The following is a 24272-nucleotide window of genomic DNA, read 5'->3' on the forward strand; positions in this document are numbered from 1 at the left end:
AAACCTCTGACTTGTTTAATTTGCATTTTAAAAAAATGTGTTACATAAAAGGGTTCTCTGTATGTCTCCCCCTCCACACAAACATACTGGTTTATCTCAAAGGAAGAGGGTAGGTTTAGGTTTCTTTAAGAAACGTATCATCTGTGACAATTTAGGCATCATAAAATGTCTGTAACAAAATGTAGTTTTACCTAATAAGCGTTACTGCCAAGCCAATTGAACGAAACAAACTCCAAGGAAAAACCTTTTGGTTTGTTTGTTTCCTCTGAGCACCTTCGAAAGCAGACTGTATAGTAAGGGAGTGTTTAAACAAATGCCAAACTTTACTACTAAAAATGTAACATTGTTGACATGCAAAGCTGAGATTTTCATGCCATTATCAAATGTTTTATCTTCATGTGCACCTAAAAAAGCAACCTGATTTTGATGGCTGGATTCTAACGAGGAAAACTGTTTGAAGGTTCAGATCTTAGACCTGACTCTTCACATATTGTCCTGGGCTAAATAAAAGGACACCTGTATTTTGGGCTTCACATGTTCTTGTTTAGACCCTTCAGCCCTCCAGCAAACCAAATCTTTTTTGAGGGGGCGAGGCCATTTTGCAGAGATCAGTTGGATCCCCTAGAATTGTTGTTGTTGTTGTTGTTGTTGTTGTTGTTAGATGCGAAGTCGTGTCCAACCCATCGCGACCCAATGGACAATGATCCTCCAGGCCTTCCTGTCCTCTACCATTCCCCGGAGTCCATTTAAGTTTGCACCTACTGCTTCAGTGACTCCATCCAGCCACCTCATTCTCTGTTGTCCCCTTCTTCTTTTGCCCTCAATTGCTCCCAACATTAGGCTCTTCTCCAGGGATCCCCTCGAATAAGGGTTCCCAAAGTGGGCAGTATGCCCCCCCGGGCAGTGGAAAGATCCAGGGGGGCAGTGAAGAATGTGCATGAATAGGAGGGGGGGGGCACTAGTGATGTGGCCTGGGAGCCAACGGGATGGCAGCCCAAAAGAGTTTGGGAACCGCTGCCCAAGAGGATTCTGTAACTAATGGAGAGGATCAAGGAAAGCATTACAGACCTCCAGTAGTCAGCATCTTTTTGTATGCAAGGCTTTTACAGCTGTTCACAAGTCGGTGCCCCCAGAACATGACAGCTGGTGCGAATGGCTGGTACACATTGATAAGGGCCTGTCCGGCACATAGGGGGGGGGGGGAGGGAGAAAATCCAGAGCATGCCACAAAAGTAGAACTTAGAATTTTCCTCATTACATTGTTTTTGTTTGGTTTTGCTCTGAGGCTTTGCTGTGTGTAACCTTTCCTCCCTCCTGAATTTTGGTTTAACTGCAATTCCAAAACTGGAGTATGTACATTTTGATACAACTGCCTCTTCCTTCGGTCCAGTTGTGTCTTTTCTTCTTCTGCATTATGGTCTGCACATGTCCATGATTAAAATGCTGAAGCAACCTTGATCATATTGTATGCACGAATGTTTCAAAGTACTGTGGGGTGTTTCACCCCCATTTACAAGTGCACCAGCACCTGCTGAAACCATGCATTAAGACTCTTGACCCAACCACAAATTTATACCCCACCTTTTTGCCCAATAAGGGCCACCAAGGTGACTAACAAAAACAAAACATTATTTAAAAAACAAAACCAAAATAAAATAATGTAAAACCTAAACTATTACACATATGTAAATGCACATGAAAAAAAACAGCTGTTAAAAACATAGGGTAGGAAGATCATTAGGATTACACCAAGTCTTGTTTTTTTCCGTGGGGTTTTCTCAGGCCAAAAGTGTGAAGCACCTATGAGGAATATAAGAGCTCTTCTGCACATTTTAGATGGGTGCAATTCACAGGTTTGCAATTTTCATTGCTTCAAACAAATTTTTTTGGCTATCTTTTAAGAACAGAAGAAAAACCCTGCTGGATCAGACCAGTGTTTCCCTCTAGTCTAGCATCCTGTTTCACACAATGGACAGCCTGTTCCTCTGGCTTGCCAACAACAAGGCTTGGAAGCCTGAGACCTTTCCCTGATGTTCCCGCCCAGCACTGGGATTCAGAGGTTGACTGACTTTGAACATGGAAGTTCTAATCTGTCCTAGTTCTCTTTTTTCAACAAGCAGAATGAATCAGAGGGGAAGGGGTGGAGAGTTTGTGACCATTCTCCCTGAATGGCTGTCCCTGCAGATGTCCAGGCAATTGTGCAGAGGCAGAGGTTGGGGCAGGGGTGCTTGTGCCCATGCATTCAGTGAACGTGTGGGCTACTGGCTGTACCAAGCATGTGCCTTACTGTTACGTCATAGGCAATATAGGCACAGCTACATCATCCTAAGCACCAGTGGTTGGTCCTATGTGGATGGTAGATCTTCTATTTGCTCCTTTGAGTAAAAAAAAAAAAGTTTAAAAAAATCATCTTTAACTCTATATTTCCAAAGCCAGGATTTGAACCTCCAGACAAACATACCCCCCACACATTTTCTATAGAATAAGAGTGAACAGTTTCAGTTTTTAAATAGCATAGACGTAACAAGACAGATTATACAGCCCTTTTCTGTATATTTTTGCTGCTCTCATTTTAAAACCAATGACTCGATATAAGCTCACTTGTTAAATTGAGCCCATGTAGGGTTGCCACCCTCCAGGTGGGGGCTGGGGATCTCCTGAGATTACAACTAATCTCCAGGCAACAGAGATCAGGAGAAAATGGCCACTTTGGGAGTTGGACTCTATGGCCTCATACCCCACAAAGTCCCTCCCCTCCTCTAGCTCTACCCTTAAAATCTCCAGGTATTTCCCAACCCTGCACTGACAAGCCTAACCCTATCCCTGTCCCTTTCACAAGCATTTCATACATACCGCTTAAGCAAGTATTTTTAAAAACAATTATACAAGACATGAACCATTCATCTGGGGTTATGTATCATGCAGCTGCAAAAGGAACAGGAGAAGAGTCTGTAAAAGTCAGTCAATCTCATTTCTTGACACAGAGTCAGCTATTCTCCATTCCTCCTAATAAGTATATGGCTGTGGTCTCTTCACAACCAGATTAACCCTGGCAGAATCCTACAGTTTGGTGGCTGAGAAATCGCTAGCTTGAATCTCTTCTAGAAGAGGCCAGCCTAGCTCCAGTGGAAGTCGGAGAGTCGTGCTAAGGAAGGGCATTCCTCACAGAACACGGGTTTGTTCGTACAAGCAAGTACAAGCAATCCCGACGCTTCAGTAAATGTATTTGTTAGAAGCAACTATTCGTCTCATTCACCATTTACATTTCTGAGCGTACACTTAAATTTTTTTTTTAAACCTTAATATGTGATGAGGTAATATCTTCCCCTCATTGTGCCTCTGCCTCAGTATTTCAAGTCTTCTTTACGGGTAATATCCCCGTGTGGCGTGGCTGGAGCCTCTAATCATAGGGGCCCCACTTTTCACAAAGAGCTTTCAGAATCTAAATATATGCTCAGTATCTCTTCCTTTAACTCTGCTGTGCTGCAGGAAATTAAGTGTACAATGAAGATAACCTAGAGTAGGAAATCGCACTGGCAAGCCACAGCCCCTGCAACTGTTAAAAGCATCATGCCGCTTCCTCTATCAGGAAAACTACAGTTAATTGTACGCTTATTGTTGTTGGTCAGGGCTTGTAAATTGCAAAAGAATTTTAATGATGGGTTGTAGGTTTGAATTTTGTGGCTGCCTCGTAATGGAATGAGCGGCTTTCTTTTAATCAGCGTTTTAGGTGCCAATCTGAGATCAAAACAGGAAAAAGGAGTGTTTTGTGTTGTTTTTTTTAATCAGCCACTTTCCCATTTTTTTAATTTTTATTTTCTTTTACATGTTAAAGGCAGATTTGAACTTTGAAGGCGATATTTTTGCGATGATGGAAGGAGTTTTTGGAAAAAATTACCCTGGGAATGTCATAATTTGATATTTTGTCCTTGGTTGCTGGGGAAGGGAGAAAATAATCTGCTTTATGATCTTTAGTGATTGTCAACATGAGATGCACAGGTGCCTTGTGTTATGCAGATTTCTAGAGCAGTCAGGCACAGTCTCTTCAAAAAGTCACCCAAGAATGTTTCATACTGCTCTCTATATTGTGAGCAACACAAGAAGAGCAGATTGGCCTTTCAGATTTTGCTGAGTATGTTTGATTAATGGTAGTCACCTCAAGTTGCTAAATACATTAGCGATGTGACATGGTAGTGTATGCCAGGTATGAGTATTTTGGTTTTCTCGTTAAAAATAATCATGGCTTTAACTGTGGTTGAGGAGAAGATGGTTTCTGCCAGTTGCACTTTAGATGGTTTTTCTCTAATATAATCACGGGGTGCGGGGAAATTCACCATGTTTTCAACGTGTGTGCCTCTATTCTGTGGATTCACAAATAAGAATTGCGATGCTTGTAAGCTACAGCAACAGGAGGCTGACCTCCCTTGAAGATTAAAGCCAGTGTGCATGTTTGGGGCACAGTTCTGTATTCTGAGAGATGAATCCTTGTTTTACCCCCAATGCTTGGTTTCAAGGGGGTTAAGAAGGATATAAAATGCAGTGTGATATCTTACGTGGAGAATCAAATCTTGGAATAAAAAGAATTGTTGAAGGCTTTCACGGCTGGAGGCCATGGGTTGTTGGGAGGTTTTCCTGGCTGTTTAGCCATGGTCTGATAGCTGTAGTCCACATTTTGGTATCGAGAAGATTCTTGCCCTATCCTACCTCTAAAGATGCCAGCTACAGTTCTTGGCGAAATATCATGGATTAAAACTTGCAGACTACAGTCACAACCAATACTGAAATAAAAACTGCTGTATGTGTTCTTGATAATTATAGATTACATGATACCACTGAGGCTGTACCCCCCAGCTATTTGCAAGAAGGTTAGGAGCAAGTAGACACCATTAGTTTAATTAGTTTAACAAAAGGAAGAGTCTATAAGAACGATCTGCTTAGCAGTTGACAGTGGTTTCACCAGTGTGTTTTCTGTCACTCATGTATTTCTTCCCCAAACCGAAGATCCAGTTTTTGCCTTTCCTCCATTTCACTGGAGTATCAAGTGCTTCAGAAGAGCTCAGGAATTATCATTTTAGGGTTTTCAGGAAACACCAGTCCAGAAACAGCTGCTTCCATCATAGGAGAATTCTTAGATTGGAGTCTCTCTGCATTTTATGATTAAATGGCAGCCATTTTGTGCCTACTCCTTTTTCCTTAAGGTATCCACAGGCTCAACAAATTGGGGAGCCTGAGTTAAGGCACAGCTAATGTGTGTTAAATGATTACTTAAAAACATGAGAACCTTGGTTGATTCCACAGCCCATGGATAATAATCTGGAAAAACAGTCAACCGTTTACTGGTTCCGTGTATTTCTGAATTATAGGTAGTCAATCTGTGCTATGTTGAGCTTTAGACAACAAGCGTATGTGACATACCTGGATGAGAGCAGGAAGGCCCATAAACTTTGCTAAATCGTGATCAGGTTATGCACTCCTGTCTCCCTCTTTTGAAGTGCATTGTTACCTGCATCCCAGCTCATTATAACACTAGTTGGCAGTTGAGGGCAGGAAAGCTCTATATGACCAGTAGCTCACGAGATTTATGACACACTTAAAAGAAAAAGTTGACTTTTTCGTTTAATAACCATTTTCATATAATAATAGCATGAACTTGTCAGTCTCATGATGTCAGTTGGGCTGATATTTTTCCTCAAGCAGAATTCAGAATAAGCATATTTTCACATGGCTGAAATAATCTCTGCCTGGCTTCTCCAAGACCATGTCTCTGCTGCATACATTTATTAGCTGTTTGTCAGGCATGCATCAAAAGAGTGCATGACATGATTAGATCTTCGTGGGAGTTTACTTTGAATCTACTTTAGCATGATGTGTACAGAAGTCTCTGGGAGAAACCAGGTGTTGAATGACTGGTACAGCCCATTTCTGACAATTAACTCTTGTCCAACCACATAGACAGCCTGTGATACACGTAGGCAGGGAACCATAGCAGGTTGAGGAGATTTATCATAAGGTATTCCTAGGCAGAGGGTAGGAAAAATACACTTAGTGATATTTGTGTTTCAGATATAGCGTCAGATTGGAATCATAATGATCAGATTCCCAGATGCTTTGCTGAATCCTTGTTAGAGAAATAAAGAAATTGCTTTCAGGTCTCCTAATGCAGCGGTCCCCAACCTCCGGGCCGGGGACCCATACTGGTCCGTGGATTAGTTGGTACCGGGCTGCAGCTCCTCCTCATCCTCCTTCCTGCCTGCTGCCTCGGGGGCTGCCCTGCCACTCTGCCGCCGGCTCACTTTTCATGCTCTCCAGCAGTCTCCAGGGCTGGGGCTCCCCCTTGGCATGGCACTGAGCAGCTGCTGCTGGCAGTGCCCCCCCAGCGGGCGACGCGAAGTTGGGGGTGCCAGAGGGAAAGCAAGTGGAGCAGGGGCTCAGGTAGCAGTGGCAATGTCCCTCGGCAAAAGACTACCCCCCCCCCCCGGGCCTCAGTAAAATTGTCAAGCGTTGACCGGTCCCTGGTGATAAAAAGGTTGAGGACCACTGTCCTAATGTATACATAACAGTGTTGGCCGCATAAAGGGGGACATGTTTGGCCAGTCTTGTTCTAATGGGGACGTTTACAGAAGTTTTGTATTGACATCAGAAATTGTATGGCTGTTAGTCTGAGAGCAAAAGATATGGAAGCTGACTACACCAAAGTACTGGCACTCCCCAAAGTCCATTTCAGAGTAGAGCTGCACTTATAGGTTTTCCATTTCTTACTGATCACCTCTGTACTTTTTGATTAATGGATTGATACATTAAGTGGATTTTTAAAACACACACTGTAGAACCATTTTTCCATTTTGTTTAAGCAACTGATAGCTCTGGCCCATCAAATCTGCATCATCCATAAATCTTCATAAAATAACCATTGCCTTTTAAATTACTTATGTCATACCATTATCTCCACTGATGAAATTTCAGATGTAAGATGGTGAAGGATGAACTGCTAAACATGGTCTCTAAAGTAATAGCATGAGATTCTTGTGGTTTATGATAGTATGCTTGTTAATATTTAATTCCTGTCGTTTTCCATTACAGCCCATCCTTGCCTGCTCTGGATTGGCAGTTGCCGTCTCACTCAGGACCTTATGAACTTCGGATTGAAGTGCAGCCCAAGTCCCATCACAGAGCCCATTATGAAACTGAAGGGAGTCGAGGGGCTGTGAAGGCTTCTGCCGGGGGACATCCCATGGTGCAGGTAATAGCTTTTTTTTCAGGGCAACAAAGCTGGCTTCTTGCAGTTGTTTTGGAAAGAACCTATGCATAACTCTCTGAAAGCCCTCAAAAACTTCACTGACAGCACTCTCTCTCCATCCCTTAAACTCTTGTCCTGAGCTGACGAAGCCCGATCCTTAATGGTTTGCAAGTATTGTATTGCTCTGAGCGTCAATGTTCATTGTCTCAAAAGAAGACCACATGTATCTGATTGTATGCTCTGCGGGCTGCTTTATGCATCTGTGGTTGCAACCAAAATGCTTCTGTGTGCTGTTAAGTATGTAAACCTTACCACCTGGGTCCTGTCTAAATCTGCAGCTATATGCATAATTACATGCTTTTCAAGCCCATTCATGTAAGTGGATTTCAATGCACCTAACTGCATAGGTTTGCACAATGTTTCCCTACACCAGTGATGGGAGAGCCAAATAAGATGCAGCCTTGGTAAAAGGACTTCCAAGGCAATAATGCCAGTCCCCATGGCGATCCCCTCCTTGTTGTAGCAACATGCAGAAGCATTTTGACCAACAACATAAACTGAGTGTTCTTTGGTAAAAAGTATATATCTGTGTGTTGGGTTTGGGGAAGACCAGCTGGTGTTTGGATGTTCGGAGTAGAAGCTTAAGAAATAGTTGCTTTGCTAAGGCCTGGCATTTCTCTCATGTGGACTGCATTTATTTAATTGCTTTCAGAAAGAAAAATCTCTCTTGAAACTTGCTCTTTGCTCATTCCTTGAAAAAAATGTTACAAATTTAGTAGTTTTCAGCTGGGAACAATTTAAGTCCTGTTTTCCAGAGAGATAGCTAATAGAGGATGAACCAAATCATATACAGTTGTTTTGCTCATCTACCTAAATGCCATAAATTTATAATTGTCAATATCATCTTTTCCTAATCCAGTCCACAAATTGTTTAAGAATTCCTACTGTATTTTTTAAAATGAACATTGAATGATACCTAAAGTGAAATTTGTAGCTATAAGCTTGTTCCATGGGTATGTATTCTGCCAGCTTCCTGGTTTGGGGGAATGTAGAGGAGAGGCACCAATTCGCAGTGGCCAGCTTGACATTTAAAATTTCCACCCTGGGTGATTGGAAAAAATGGAGTAGAGTGCCAACATTTAATTGGGCTAAATGTGTCCAGCCGCTCCCCCACAATCGCTCGTTACAGTATGCGGAAATGAAATGAAGCCTGCTGTGTGTCTCTGCCTAGGTAGCCTCATGAAATGGCAACAAATGTCAGATATGGAGAAGTAATGAAGAAGCTAAATCCATTTCTCAGTCCCTAGAAGGAGTGAAGCTGGTTCTTCTTGGCTTTTGGGTGTTCTCCCTTCCCCGCAGAAAGTAAGATTGTATTAGGAAGGACCCTCCCACCCCTGCTCTTTTCCACTTACTTGTAGCAGCCTTTCTTCCATCCACTGGAAGAAAGTTGTGCCATTGAGGCACAAAAAAGATGTGCATCTTTGGCCATTTCCCTCTGGGTGTTTTGGGATCATGGACAGGGAAACCATAAACTATCACCAGAAGCTTATCATATCCCGGTGTTGTAGAAGAGATAAGTGCAGGCCCTGCTGAAATTCCTTCTTCTGCACAAATATGAAAAGTACAGGAGCCCGATCCTCTATTGCAATAATTACTGTTAAGATGGTGTTGCATTTGGAGCTAGACACCACTTCTGTCACCCAACCCACCAAAGCTTTCCACCCTGTGTGACTCCCATTTAGCTATGTTGTCAATGCCACGCATGGAAAATACATCCGATAAATGCTACACCCGGTCCAACTGAACACACATCCAATAAATACTACACCCGCTCCAACTGAACATTTGTCCTATAAATTCTGCACCCGCTTCGACACCCGATACTTGCTGATTTCCTTACTATGGCATCTCTTTCCCACTGCTACTGATCTAAGCCAGCTTACTCATGATAAGTTGGATATCACCCTTTTGTGCAGAAGAACCTTGGCATTGTAAATGCACTGTGATAGATACTTGCTCCCTTCTGGGTGAATATGCATACGATCACCTGGGCCCTTGATGTCTTCTCACTCCTACATGTTTTCTCTTTACTTGTTTGAGTGTTTGGCTACCATGGCAGCCCAAGTTATCATAAGGATTTCTGAATGCTTGGAGAATGAGATGAGCTGACACACCTCGAAAGAGCTAAAAATGCTTTGAGAAACTGGCTAATCAAAGGTGCTGGTTAATTGGTTATGGTGAGGTAATGTTTGGCAGAGTGCTTCATACCCTGTCTCATAAAACTTCGTTACTAATCATAATCCTCCTCAGAAATGCAGTACTTTCCCTGTCAAGCTGCTACAAGGGAGAGAAAAATGCTTTCTATTCTGGGAATTTGTTATTTCAAATTCTGCCCTCCCACTAACATCCTGTATGGCCCTAGTCAGCAATTTAATTTCTTCAATAGTGTGTATGTACATTTTTTTTGTATTTACAGACAATGAGGTCTATCAGTACAGGAGTCTGGAGGCTCTTTATACAAGAAACATAGGAGGAAGTAAAGGGCCATCTAGGATTAAATTCAACAATTCCTTCTTTTTGCAGTTGGCAGAGATAATTGTTTGCGGCTTGTTTGTGGACAGGCACGCACCAGCAAGTCATACAGGGGAAGGACGGAGAAACATTAAGGAGCAAAGAGTGACAACAACAAGGGATCAATTGAAAGCATAAAAGAAATGGAAACAAGTCTTTGAGACGGCCAAGAACCCACTCTTCCGATAATTATAGGGCCCATTTCAATTTCTGGTCCAATATTAATTTATGTTGTGGGGATAGGCCTAGGTCTGAAGAGTGTAGCCCCACAGAATTCATGTCATTTGTGGAATGAACTGTGAGTATTGAAGCAAAATTGTATATACACAGGGATTCACAAATGCCTGGAACAATATGAATTTTATGTTCCAGTCCTGAAATACGTGTTTCCAGGACCAAGACTTACTCCCACTTTGTGTAAAATGGACATAACTGAGTTATAAAATCTGAACCAGTCCACAAAATCACAGATTTTGAGGATACCCAAAAGGACGATTTTACCTGCATTTTATCATATCCTTGTCATGTAGATTGACACACATTGTTGCCCAAATGGATCCCCATGTCAGACCAGGCTCATGAAGAGTATCCCTTACCTGTGTAGAACCAGAGCATGAGTCCTGGGGTAAAAAGGGATCAATTGAGTATGTTGTTCACATAGTACCTAGTCTAAACACAATAAATCTCCCCTGGAAGGAAAGAAGTTTTTACACCCCGCTTTTCACTACACAAAGGAGTCTCAAAGCAACTGATGGTAGTCTTCCCTTCCTCTCCCTACAACAGACACCCTGTGAGTAGATGGATCTGAGAGAACTCTGCTTTGTGAAAACAGCTCTTACAGTACTGCGACTAGCCCAAGGTCACCCAGTTGGCTGCATGTGAAGGAGTTGGGAATCAAATCCAGTTCTCCAGATAAGAGGCTGCTACTTTTAACCATGATACCAAGATGGTTCTTGGAGGGGAGACAGATATTCAACCAGCATTTTTATGCCTGTAGAAGAGTGTAGGAACAGAAAAGATGGTCCAAGCTAAATGTACATGCAAGAATCAGGAAAGAGTCTAGTTGAAGAATTCGATTGCTCATACAGGTGAGCTCAACCACACATGCTAAGGAAGAACAGCAGGAACACATACAGAGAGTTGTGACCCTGAAAACCTTTTCTAATGGTTACGATAATGTAAGACATGATACCTGAAGAAAGAGGCAACCATGCAGTCACCAGACAAGAAAAAGTACCGTCCTGGCTCAAGTCCTTCCTGGTGATCCGAGAAGAAAGGCGGGATATAAATATTTAATGCATTCTATATTTTTCTAAGTAATTATACTTTGAGCATGCTGTTCCATTTTTTCCCCCTGACACCATTGGTCTGGAAGTCCAGATACTCGTATTATTTCCATGAAGTGGAAGCCAAAGAAACAATGTTTCTCATCTCACCCCCAAGGTAATGTGGGAAGTCCTGGACCAGGTGAGAGGAATCCAAGCTGCAGTCTCACACCCCATGCCAATGTCTTCCCTTGGTAAATGAACAGGAGCCACACCAAGTGTACCTTAATATTTCTCAAGCTTCTCCTGTTACCCAACAGTGTGGGAAAGAGCAATGCTACTAGCCTGCATACTACTGGAGTAACACAAGAATCCAGACTAAAATATTCTTCATCACCATATCAAACTTGACCCAACTCTGTTCTGAGACTAGCTGTATAGTTTGTCCCTATATCTGCTCTGTGGAAAACATTTCAGAATTTTCAAAACTAGGAAGTGCACCCACACCCCAGGTGACTAATCTGTGAAATGCAAATCAGGCTGTGGAGGCCCTTTGGGAAGTCACAACATGGATTGGATATGCCAAATTACGGTGCAGGTTTAGACCCACATACATAAGGGATAAAATTTACCGGTATCCATTTTCACTATCCAAGAGGACTATGCTGTTAAAAATTCAGGGCTGTTTTGTTTCTTAATACTGTTGCTAGTAACTAAGGATTGACTCCAAAAGATATTTTCTGTCAGCATGAGGTACTGTCAGCATGAGCAGAAGATATGCATGATTTTCAATTATTCTTCTACCCTTGTATATCTTGACCCTCCATTCATGACGTTCCAAGGGAGTAAGTACCCTGTCACCAGGAGCAGCATATTTATGAGCTCAGTGGGCTTAAATGGGAGGAAAGAGGTAGAACATTTTTGTTTCACGAGCTAACTTTCACTAAGGCTACTTGGGAACTTTCATCTAAGTTGCTGTAACCATACATGAAAAGAGCATGGCATTATCTTTTTTCCTCCAATTTTAAAAAATATTTTAAACCCTCAAATCCTAACTTCTGATTAAGAACTTCACCCAGCAGATTTGTTCTCTCTCAGTACAGGCATTAAAATATCCAGATAGAGGTTTGTAGGCTTGTGTCTCTTCAAGCGTTGACCTGTTGCTGGTAGCAAGAAGGAATTTTATTTGCACGGGGAGTGGGAAATAAAGATGAAGAGATGAATTTCTTACTAGCCTCTGTGTAGAAGCCAGTCCCAGTTCTTTCTTTTAAAAATTATTAGTATTGTTATTTCAGTTAATGGGCCACGTGAGTACACTTCACATGGCTTTGTCCCAAAACGTTTAAGGCTTTTAACAAAGTTTCCTGCACACAATGGTGCTGAGTCCCACAAACATCTTCTCCTGCCCATCCGTAGCCCATCAGTTCAGGCGAATGCTGCCCAGCTCCAAGGCCAGTGGTGCCCAGCATCTGCAGCTAATGAGCAGCCGATTTTGGTAAACTCCCTTCTTCTGTAGATGACTCAAGATGCCACTGACTTTACTGCCACAGCCATTCGTAGAGTCCTCCATGTGACTATGTAGCCATGTCATACCACTTTATCTCCTAACTTTAAACCAGGGGTAGTCAAACTGCGGCCCTCCAGATGTCCATGGACTACAATTCCCATGAGTCCGGCTGCAGGCTAGAGGGGCTCATGGATATTGTAGTCCATGGACATCTGGAGGGCCGCCGTTTGACTACCCCTGATTTAGAGCAAGTGTATCTAATGATGCTGTGGTTTGTTGAACTGGTGCCACTTTGTTTTTTAGATGTTCAGTCAGGTTACTAAATAAAGGGGGCATGGGGAGTCACTTTGCACATTCGCCTTCATGGGTAAGGTGCTGTGTGTTCCATTTCTTTCTGGATCTTTCTGGCATAGTGGTTAATTTATTCATTTCTGTTCTTATTTTCTTTCCCCCATGGTTTGTATTGCTTTGTTCTCTTCTATCCGTCACAATCTCTTCCTACTTCCTTTTTGTCAGGATACCCCAGTGTCCCTAGAGGGTGCTTGCTTCTATATCTTCTCTCAAAAGCTTTGCCAGTAGAAGGGCGGGAACACAAATGATTTCCCAGTGTTTTTCCTTTGATGGTCTACCACCTCTGCTTTTGCCGTGAGTCACAATCTGACAACAGAGGGTGACACCATCAAGACGCCATCTTTAGCCTCCTTTTTTTTTCCTGGAGGGAAACCATAGCAGATAATGAATAAACAATGAGATGTGAAGTAGATTGGAGGCCTCTTGCACGTCTTATCCCAGAGAGGGTATCCTGAAGGATAAACAGAGATCCATTGATGTTTCAGCTATGCTAACAAAAATGACGTATTGGAAAGAATATGAAAGAAAACAAGCAGATCTACAGAAAACGACACACGCATTCTCTGAATGGAACATAATTCGCAGTGACTATTTTATGTTTCACATCAATAAGGCAAATCAGCCTCTCCCCCCAAAAAAACTCACATTAGTAAGCAGTGATTTGTTTTATCTTGACATGACAGACTTCCATGTATGCTCTTCGTAACTTGCACTTGAAAGAAAATGCTACCCTTGATAGGCAGTGGGATATTTGATCTTTTTTTTTGTGTTGTGAGAATAGAAAAATTGGGAAACACCTGTTAGCCAGGTTGCCATTAGTAGCATGCAGCCACAGAACTGTGCTCCAATCCAGACAAAGGCTATGTTTTATAGCTGTGTTTGAGGCAGCCGTTACCCCTCAAGAATCAGTCGCACCTGAATGGCTTTCACACATCTCGCCTCTGCATAGTTAAAGCCGACCTCAAAGCAGCAGACAGATAATCAAAACTGAAAAGGAGAATAGTCTGTCAGATGCATTACGAACATTACTGCTGCCGTAAATGGTAGCAGGGTTCTGCATCATTAATAGATTATTTGGAGGCAGAGAAAGATTTCCTACCTCACATAAAGATAGCCTCACAGACCGTTTATGCACTGGGAACTTCACTGCCCCAGCTCCCATACAGGAGCACAAATCGGGGGCAGATGAGGTACACCAGGCCAAATGCTCCCCCATGTGGGTGCAGGAAGAGGTGGGGCAACCTGCCACAACTAAAACTCCAGCCTGCAGCCCGGCATGAAACCTCCAGTGCATAAACGGTCACACAGTTGCTGTATAACCAAAGCTTACTAAGATGCCTGCCTTTAACCTTCTCCACAACCCTTCCTTCAGAAAGTAAAAGTTGTGAGGATTATTATTTTGAATGATGAGAGATCTGCATGAGATATAGTTGTGTCAGCCTCTCACGATGAGACACGCCGGACAGGTAGTTTAAAGTAACAAGTAGTCCAATAAGATCTATGCAAAGAAATATGTATAATTTTACATGAAGGTATTTCCTCAGGGCAGAATGTTCAAAGCGAAACTTAGTTGTGTTGAAACAACTATCCAGAGCCTGAGGGTCTGTAGGACATTTCTGTTGGAAGGTGGGGGGGGGGGACGGACAGTGGGACATCTCCCACTTTCGGTATATTACTATGAGTTGTATCCCATCTAAAACGTCTGTGCATGGGGAAACTTCCATAGACAGGAGCACAATTTTTCCACCTTTCCAAAGTGGCTGCTTGGTAGAAAAGTTAGAACAATGTATTTATTTATTATTATTATAATTCTTGGCTGTATCTCCAGGGAAAAATGCTCCTGCCTGTGGAAGATGATTATGTGTATTTAGGATATGTTCAGGATGACCAGCATTTCTATCCCTGTAACCTATAAGAACAGCATGCCAAATTCAGCAGGTGAACTATTTCCTGGCATGGAGGATAACAGAGGGGGACAGCTGTACCTGCTTCCATTCTGTTGACTACATGGCCAGATAAAGGAGCGGGCGCCGACCAGTTAAAAGAAAACAACTGGCATCTTGGAAGGGGATGGAGATTTATCATACTGAGAGCCAAGAGAGTAGGAAGGGGAAGGAAATTTGGGCATGTTTTTATCATCAACATTTAAAATAATACAGGAACTGTTGGTGCTACTAGGGTTGGGCGGATGGAGGAGAGCTAGAATGGTTGATAAAAGTGGAAAGCACACATCATTACACACTGTTAGTTAATTATATATATCAGTGCCACCTGGATGGCATAATTAGGGTGGAGACGTTCAGGCAGAGAGAGTTATGAGAATAGGTAGGTGGATATGGAATTGGTTCTTGATTCCTTTCCCTCCTCTTATTCAGTAGTTTATATATAAAAGGGCTTGTTTCTGGCATGTCGCCTTGGCTGCTCTCCCCGTCCTTATACAACCTCAGGAGCATCTTGGTTTAATGGATAAGTCCCACTGATACAAAAGTCACATGCACATCTTGTATCCAGGTACAAAGGTTCCTTATAGAGAAGTTCAAGTAGTTGCAGTAATATTAGCCACACTAGTACAAGACCCTCTTCTGAGTTCTTCTATGTTTTGGTTGACATTCAGAGCGGCCTTGCTTGTGTGCCCAGGAGCATAAGGGGGGTGCAGGTGAGGAATGATACAATGGATTATTGATAATCTTGGGAACCAAAGACCGCAAGGGAATTGGCGCAGCATGGGGATGGATAATGCATCAGATGAACCACCTGCTGACCGATAAACTCCACACACCAGCCCGCCTGCTAGGGATGCAACCAATGAGTAGCAATATATGATGATTATTCAGCAGTTCAACCGGCCTAAACCGTAAGCCCGGCGGAAGAGCTCTTTCAGGCCCTGCAGAACTGGACAAGTTCCGACAGGGCCCTGCTCTCCTCAGGGACTCATTGCGTCAGGCAGGAGCCAGGGCCAAATATGCATCTGTGTATGTATGTATATCTCTATATATGTATGAATATGCATATGTGTATGTGATTATGTTAGCCATTCAGTCATGTCAGGCTCTCGGTGATCCTAGGGCTTAGCTGTCTCCACGTCTTCCAATTTTGCACCATTTCTTTTAATTGTACAATGCTTTGATTTTTTTTGATCACATTTAACCACTCTGTTCTTTGCTATCCTGAATTCCTTTTTCCACTGACCAGTCCTAGCATAATGCTTTCTCTATTGAGTTCAAATGGGTAGCCGTGTTGGTCTGAAGTAGCACAATAAAATCTGAGTCCAGTAGCACCATTAAGACCAACAGAGATTTATTCAGGGCATGAGCTTTGGAGTGCAAGCACTCTTCGTCAGACTAAGATCTTCTTACATGACAGGGAATATATATTTTTTGCTATATATTCCCTGTCACATAAGAAGGTCATAGTCTGAGGAAGAGTGCTTGCACTCCAAAGCTCACGCCCTGAATAAATCTTAAAGGTGCTACTGGACTCTGATTCTATTGAGTTGTATCACATGATATGGCCAAAGTAAGTAAGCCAGAGTTTCATGATTTTGCCTGTCAGTGATATATCAGGCTTTATGCGCTCTAGTATTTCCTTGTTTGTGATTTTTGCTGTCCATGGGATGTGTGTGTATTTATAAAGTATTTATAAATATATTATTAGTATAATAAAGTGTTTATAAAGCAAATATTTATATTTATAATCAGGGCCGGATTTTCCTGTAGGCTAACTAGGCTTCAGCCTAGGGCCTCAAGATCAAGAGGGGCCTATATTCCACGTTTTTTTTAATAAAGGTTAGTAACAATCACAACATGTTTCATTTAACATATTGATATATATCACAGTAATGATGTATTTTATTATCTCTCATGTAATTTACAAACTTAAAAATGGGAGGTGAAAGGGCCACATAGTGGAATAGCCTAGGGCCTCTTTTCATGTAAATCCGGCCCTGTTTATAATACTTATAAGTATTTATAAAGCATGCTTAAGGACAGGTACACAATGTTCCTGTAAAACCACTTGGGGCACCGTCACTAAGGAAGCTTCCTACACATGATTTGGAGAATACAAAACAATCAAGGGTTCTGGGCAAATAATCAAGCACCCCAACTGTAAGCAACCATGCAAATGCGGCTCCTGCCCAAGGAGAAGGACCAAAAAGGGGAAACTGGTGGAGCTCAGTACTGCCAGTCCTTAAGCTGATCAAGATGAAGTTGCATGTCCAAAGAATCCCAATAATGGTTACACATGTTTAATAACAAATAATAACTTCATCTTGCAGTTGTATACTTGATTTTTTTCGTAGTATCTTTGTATGTTGTTTTTAATTCTCCATTATGTAATGAATAGTTGTATTTTATTTTATATTTTCATTTGCTCAACCTTTGGGCTCTTGGTTACACTGAGTTAAGCCCATGCAAGATCACGATGTTCGTGGCCATGACATAGTCGTCTTCTCGATTAGGGTAGACTTCCATATCTGTAGGGATCTTGTTATGGCTGCTCAATGTATTTGCTAGGGCTGCAGCCTTTACTTGTTTAATGACTAGACACATTGACTCGAAATCCATTGGGAATTGCAGCTCCGTCTCTATCAACCTTACTGTGCAGTAAACTGCTAAGATCAGCAGAATCTACTTGTTAGTTACTCCACTGTGAGCCCACTGCTTTCAGTGGGCTTAGTCTAGAATATCTCTATTTCCTATTGCACCATTAGCATATTTAAACTAAGAGCACTAGTCAGCCGCTTTGTCCAATTGATATCCGTGTGACAACCTCAGCTCATTTTCTGGATGGAGGACATTGTATATTGAAAAATTCATTCTGCTTTCAGTTCAGCTTTGGTCCAAGGCAGATCATATGCCATCATTATTTATAATTTACCTTTCCCATTGTTTGTGAGATTAGAAGGTTGTAAGGCCCATAACAATATGCCTATTGGCACACCATGTGTGTAATCACAATGCATGTTTCTATTTTAGTCAGTCACAGTCCCCACCCTTAAAGATGAGAATACATCATCACATTACTCTTAGACAGGAAGTATGCAACCCTGACGTTCACCAGGGCTACAAGCTCATCGTTTCTCTTCTCTTGAAGTGCTGGTTGAGATCTAGATGATAAGAGGGAGAATTTATTACAAAATATTGCTGTACAAATAAATATAAATCAGGCTTTTTGCAGTACTGTCAGTGCAATACCGTATTCACCCTGAAAAGTGTGGAGAAGCGTTTCAGTTTTTCAATCCAATAGTATCCAGGGCTACCTTATAGATTTGTGAAAATATGTTTACAGGTCACAGTCTTGTAGATTTATTTGGAAGTTCCTCCTGCATTTGCTTCCACTAAACAAGCAGTGGAATGCTCTAAGTTTTGCCACTCCAAAATATAAGTTTTAAACAGATTCTTAGTCTAAGAAGTAATGTTTGCAAGAGAACAGAAAATTTCAGAAGTAGTTCAATAGTATATTTACTTCATACTGTGACACTTAGATGACGGGTGTTGTTAGTGACCACCCTATATCCAATAAGTGGTCAAAGCTGTTTGCATAAATTATTGCAAGGGTTATGTCAACAAGATGGAGCCTATCCTTCTTGGCATCCACATAACCCTCAGCTTTCAAATCTTATAGTACTTGCAGCCTCAGCATGCTAGTGTTCTGTGCCCCAGGTGTACAGATGCTGTGTTTATAAGCTAGCATAACAGGCTAGGAAACTTCTAAACTTTACACCTGCTTCATGAAGCACCACTATGGCTAAATGTTTTGACAGTTTATGCGGTTTATAATCCCTATAACAGCTTTGTAAGGTAGACCAATATTATCCCTATATGACAAGTGGATTGGAGGTTGGGGCTGAGGCTAAGAAGAGCTAGCTTGGTGTGGTTGCAGTTAGCTGGGTAACTATGGGCTAGTCACAGTTCTCTTAGGGCTGTTCTCACAGAACAGTTCCGTCAGAGCTTTCTCAGCCTCACCTACCTCACACGGTGTTTGTTTGGAAAGAAGGGAGGGTGATTTGAGATTCCTTCAGTTAGTGAAATGTGGGGTATAAAAATTAACTCTTCTTTTACTACAAGTTGGTATTCGTGAACCCACTAAGTTTATGACTGACAAGAAATTTGAAATGATGGGGTTTTTTTTTTTACTCTGTACTGATACTTCATCTTGGATCCTGCCAAAAAGTATCCAGTTATACTGACTTTCTCACTTCTCCCTCCTGCTGCAGCTCAAAATTCATTTCTGATAGATGAGGAACCTTAATGAGATACATAGTGAGGCTGTTGGTTGGACCCTGTTGAACATTTCCACTGTTTGGAGGTTACAAGTTCCCCCCATCAGTGGAAATAGTCAACAGGGTCCAACCCATGGTCCCACTATGTTTCTCATTAAGACAACAATTGATTGTGCACTTACAGATGTTTGATCCTAAATAGTACTTAGAAACATGATAAACAAAGTTTGTCTAAAACCACAGGTGTTTATATAATTGACAAAGCATAACTGCATGCACCCTGTTATAAAGTGAAGCTGTATAAAAACTAAGGAAGGACATGGTATGTCCATATAAGTCAAAAGGTTGAAAACCAGGCATGGGATTTGTTGAGTTTCCTCAGTGCATATCCCAATACACTCCTCCTGATGGTCATTGAAACAGAGAATGATGTCAATCTCTTGATGAAAGAAGCTTTCACCATTCAAAGCCATTCCATGAAACTGTGATTCTCTGAGGAGGTGAGAGATGTGTGGGTATGAATAGCAAGGCAAATGTTTTATCTAAGACTGATGATTATATGAACTGTAGCCTCCATCCCTTTTGTGCCTTCTCTTTTTTCTTCTTTTTTTGTTTTGTTTTATATGGACATTTTGTGCATTGCAAGAATTAAGTTGCTAGAGCTATGAATAGTTGCGGACAGCAGTATTGGCTTCGGAAGGGGTCTGCTGAAACAAAGCAGAAAGCTATTTCATTTATTTATTTATTATTATTATATTTATATACCACCCTCCCTGAAGGCTCTTTCATGTCTTTCCAATGTATCTGCTTAGAAAAACTGCAGTTAGTTCTTGCACATGCCATGGTAATGTGCGGACCTGCCTTTGTGCAACTAATCGCTACCATGGCTGCCCCTTTACAAGCATCTTAATTTCACTCTGTATTGTAGTTTCACCAAGGAGCCTGTTCACACTTCATCATGACCAGATAGTGCTGTGATATGTTTCTCATCATTCTTTGCCACCCACTTTTATGAGCCAGGTGGCTACAGGTGCCTGAAATGCCAGAATGGCAAGCTACACATTTAAAGTGCAATTATAACATGCCATTTCGCCTGAAAGGAATTTCAGATGTCGAGACAGACATTGAATAGTACAATATCTCAAAATGAACAAGTTAATTTGACCTTTTAATACACATATAATATATATTAGCCTTCAGAAGATAAACTTAATTCCCAGTGGGTTAATAACAAAGTTGATAACCCTAACAGTGCATTCCTAAAGAGGCCTACTCAGGGCCAAACTAAACATCAGTTTTTAAAGAGCTGAATACGCATTCTCCAGAATTCTCTCACCCCAAAGTGAAAATTGCTGCAGAGGTTTTTATTTTGTGGTTTTGCTTCTCCACGTGGCGTATCTGTGCACATAATGTGAGTCTGCACCCCTGAATCCTACTGAAGCTCACTCACTGTGAGTTACTTCCAGAAAAATATTATCAGGATCATGCATCTAATTAGTTTCAATATAAGGAACAGTAACACTGTCTGCAGCTGTAAGAACACGTTCAGTAAAACCACACTTACTGCTGAGAAGACTGGCTTAGAATTGCTTCCATTAACTCGGATGTACTTTTTTCTTTGAGCCCAAAGTATGTGGTACACTATATACACTATTTCTGGGGAAGGCACTGGCAAACCACCCCGTATTGAGTCTGCCATGAAAACGCTAGAGGGTGTCACCCCAAGGGTCAGACATGACTCGGTGCTTGCACAGGGGATACCTTTACCTTATATACACTATTTAGATTACTAGCTTCAAAACCGTGCCTAAGAACGTGCCTTGAAAGGATCCCCTCCCCTGGCTCTGGCCAGGCAGTTTAAGGTGGCTTTGGGCCACAGCGCACAGCAGGATCAAGTGGGGCAGGCAGGGGCTGGCCAGCTCGTTAGCAGGCCCAGGACAGAACTCCTTAGCAGGCAGTCAGCAGGCCAGGAGACCCTCATTAGCAAGCCCTCCACAACAACCCTTTTCCCAGGGCCCTCTTCCCTTACCTGCTTCTGGCTCCAGGCATTGAGGCCTTTCTGAGAGCAAAGAGACTAGAGTCCAGGGAGGGAGGGAAGGAGCTGTAGGAGCAGGGCGTTGCTGACTGCACCCTGACTGGCCCTATTCCAACTTGGACAGACGGACATGTTCCACCCCCCAGGCTGTTTCACAAATATATAGAGGAACCATGGATAAGGATTTCCTCAAAGTGTAAGTCAAGCCAAGTTTATTGCATTAGCTCACAGCCCTAGAAAGTGGCATTAGGAAAAACAGTGCAACATAGCATAAAACAATTGCAATACACATTAGAGCCCATAAAATATCCATTAAAAATCTAAAAATGTAATACATAATTAACAAACATTAAACTTGGTAACAAAGGGCAAGGTTCCACAACAAACTGATCCTGTAATAGCATGAAAAGACCCAATGTGAGCGAGATAACTATTCCTTGACCACACAGATATCAGAGGGTTTTAACTGGATCTTTGTAACGAAAGCAATAAATTTTGCCATTTCAAATATGACTAATTTATTTCAGACCAATCCAGTCATCCTGGATATCTTGTTAAAATGTTCCTGAGGTTTCATTCATGATCCACATTCATGATCCAAATCTTGGAGATCAAAAAATTACATGGGCTAGGGCCTAGTCTGATTGCTGGTTGTTCATTAAATGGGTTATATATGCGATATTAACATGCCTTCCTATTCTCAAGATGTAATAGAACTGTAAAATAAACTGGAAAATTTCATGGAGGGAGAGAAAGCTGCTTATGAAGGATGGCTAGAGTTGAGGTGCCTAATGATACAGCATCAAGCACTTATATCCAATAGACTTTGTTTTATTAACTGTTTGGCTGAAAAAGAAAAAACACAAAAAAACATTAGCCTTCCTAGATATTTTTCTAAGAAACCAAAGTTGGCTACTGCATTTAATATATAACTTCTCCATAAATTAAATTTCTTCATGGCATATGCCAGGGTTATAAAAAACCCAGAAAAGGATTTTCAACCTAAAATTAACAGCAGCTTTGAGGAATAGAATTGATTTTGAAGTTAGGGACAACTCATATCTAACTTGTTGATGCTGTTGAATTTGGCACTACTAATAACACATGAGCAAATTTATTTTGAATATCTTCAAGTGGGTGCAGACTTCCAAATCCTCAGATTGAAACACTATATAATAACTGGGAAAGTTCTCTACATTTCCAAAAGTGGGGGCACCAACTGGCCTCCTCTTGTTCTATAAAATATGGTTATACCAAACACAACCTTTTTGAAATTCTGCTTTACATGTTCAGTGTGTTCTGACCATGGGTTAGAATTCTGGGAGATTAACTATGGGTATTTGAAAGAGGTCGCCTGCTCTAATGGGATCCTATCTATTGCCTAGTGGGTAGATGGGTCTTTCTTCTAAAGACCGTGATCATTGTTTTGTCATGCCTTAGGGGAAGGTAGTATATAAATGTAATAAATAAATAAATAAATGCTTTACATGTAGTGAATTGAAAATACAGTAAAGGATAAACTGTTTCTGCAGCCTTCTAGGGGTCTGCAATGGAAAAAAAATGTTATTTCAGATTTGGATATATTGGACCTGAAAATTCTGGTATTTACCAATACTGTCAAATCCCAATACCAGCGGTATTCAGATTCAGTGATATTCAAGAATATAAATATTTGAAGGGGCATTATGCCCCCTGGGGACATTTTTACAAGGCCAGTAGTGCAAGACTTTCAGCAAAACTAGTGGTTGTGCCAAAATCTAACAGGACTAACAAAATCTAGCATATCTGAGAATCTCTGAAGTAGAAACTGTGTGTATGTGCGTGGGAGATTTCTGCAAGGACAGCCCAGCAGCAGAACCTAGTGCTATAGTGTCAACAGCAGAACCCAGTGCTATAGTCTCAACAGGACTGACTCATGTCAAGCACAGAATCACAATCCCAGCCAGGAGGAGGAAGGGTGCAAGGACAGCAGAACCAATGCAGTCATGCCTAGCAGCACAGCCCCAGGTCCCATGGTAATTTGACAGCAGCAATCAGTGTCACACCAGAGAATCCCAGCAGTGGTCTTTTAAGAAGCAAGGGCAGTAGAAGCCCAGCAGAACACTCAGAAGTGCAGGGTGGGCAGGCACTTTTGCTATCCCACCAGAACCAAGGCCAGTCCAATACCTAGTAATATTTTGTTTTCTTTCCAAGCAAAATCAGATAAACCATATACACCATTGCCCCAGGGAAGACCTCAGAAAGTGAGTGGGAGAGGATTGTGTCCACCCTGATCCTCCTCTCCCAGCAGGTGTAGTATACAGTAACCATCACTGCCTCAATGGGGCAGCTTTAGCCTGGGTGCTGCAGTTGCCCTTCATCATCTAGGCCAGTGGTTCTCAACCTGGGGGTCAGGACCCCTTTGGGGGTTGAACGATCCATTCACAGGGGTTGCAGCAGGGCAAGCAGCTTGGCCAGGAGGGCACCATCCACACAACAGCTTTGCGGGGTAGATCAAGAGAGCATTCATCTTTCTTGAGCAGTGGAGAAGAACGAGATCAGCATGGTGGGACAAGAGGCAGAACTGAACTGAGAAACCCTGGAAAAAAAACAATTTATATACAATCATGAACAATGGATCTTCACGCCATTGGTCAATTTCAGTTTAATTTCTGTGAAAGAAGACTTGCATAATTTTATGGTTAGGGGTCACCACAACACAGGGAACTGTATTAAATGGTTGTGGCATTAGGAAGGTTGAGAACCACAGATCTAGGTGCTCTGTTACCCACCTCCCACACCAGCTTCATTATTTATGGCGCTGATATGGGTTCTGCTGATTTCTCTTTGACATTGGCAAACAGGTCACACAATCCTACTCTACCCTTTCATCTCCAATATTCAATTTATTCAGCTTACCCCAAAAGCACCGTCTTGGCATACAATCAAATGCCACTTTAAGATCAATTAATGCAGCATATAGTTGTCTATATAGTTCATTCACAGATTTGTTAATAAAGTATAATAGGAGACAATGATCTAAAGTTGAATGTCCTGGCCTAAATTCAATTTGTTCTGGAACCAACAAATCTCTTTCAGACATC

The 24272-nt window shown here is 41.8% G+C and overlaps 1 protein-coding gene across 4 annotated transcripts in view; it reads left to right on the plus strand.

Annotated features, from left to right (window-relative positions):
- The window catches only part of NFATC1 (nuclear factor of activated T cells 1), a 179615-nt gene that overhangs the window by 39542 nt on the left and 115801 nt on the right, over window positions 1-24272 (plus strand). For all 4 annotated transcript variants that reach the window (XM_077352944.1, XM_077352942.1, XM_077352945.1 and 1 more), the window contains one exon: window positions 7081-7240. In XM_077352944.1, the coding sequence (XP_077209059.1) occupies window positions 7081-7240 (160 nt within the window). The remainder of the gene's footprint in view (window positions 1-7080; window positions 7241-24272) is intronic.

This window comes from Paroedura picta, chromosome 9 (assembly GCF_049243985.1).
Source record: "Paroedura picta isolate Pp20150507F chromosome 9, Ppicta_v3.0, whole genome shotgun sequence".
NCBI lineage: Eukaryota > Metazoa > Chordata > Lepidosauria > Squamata > Gekkonidae > Paroedura > Paroedura picta.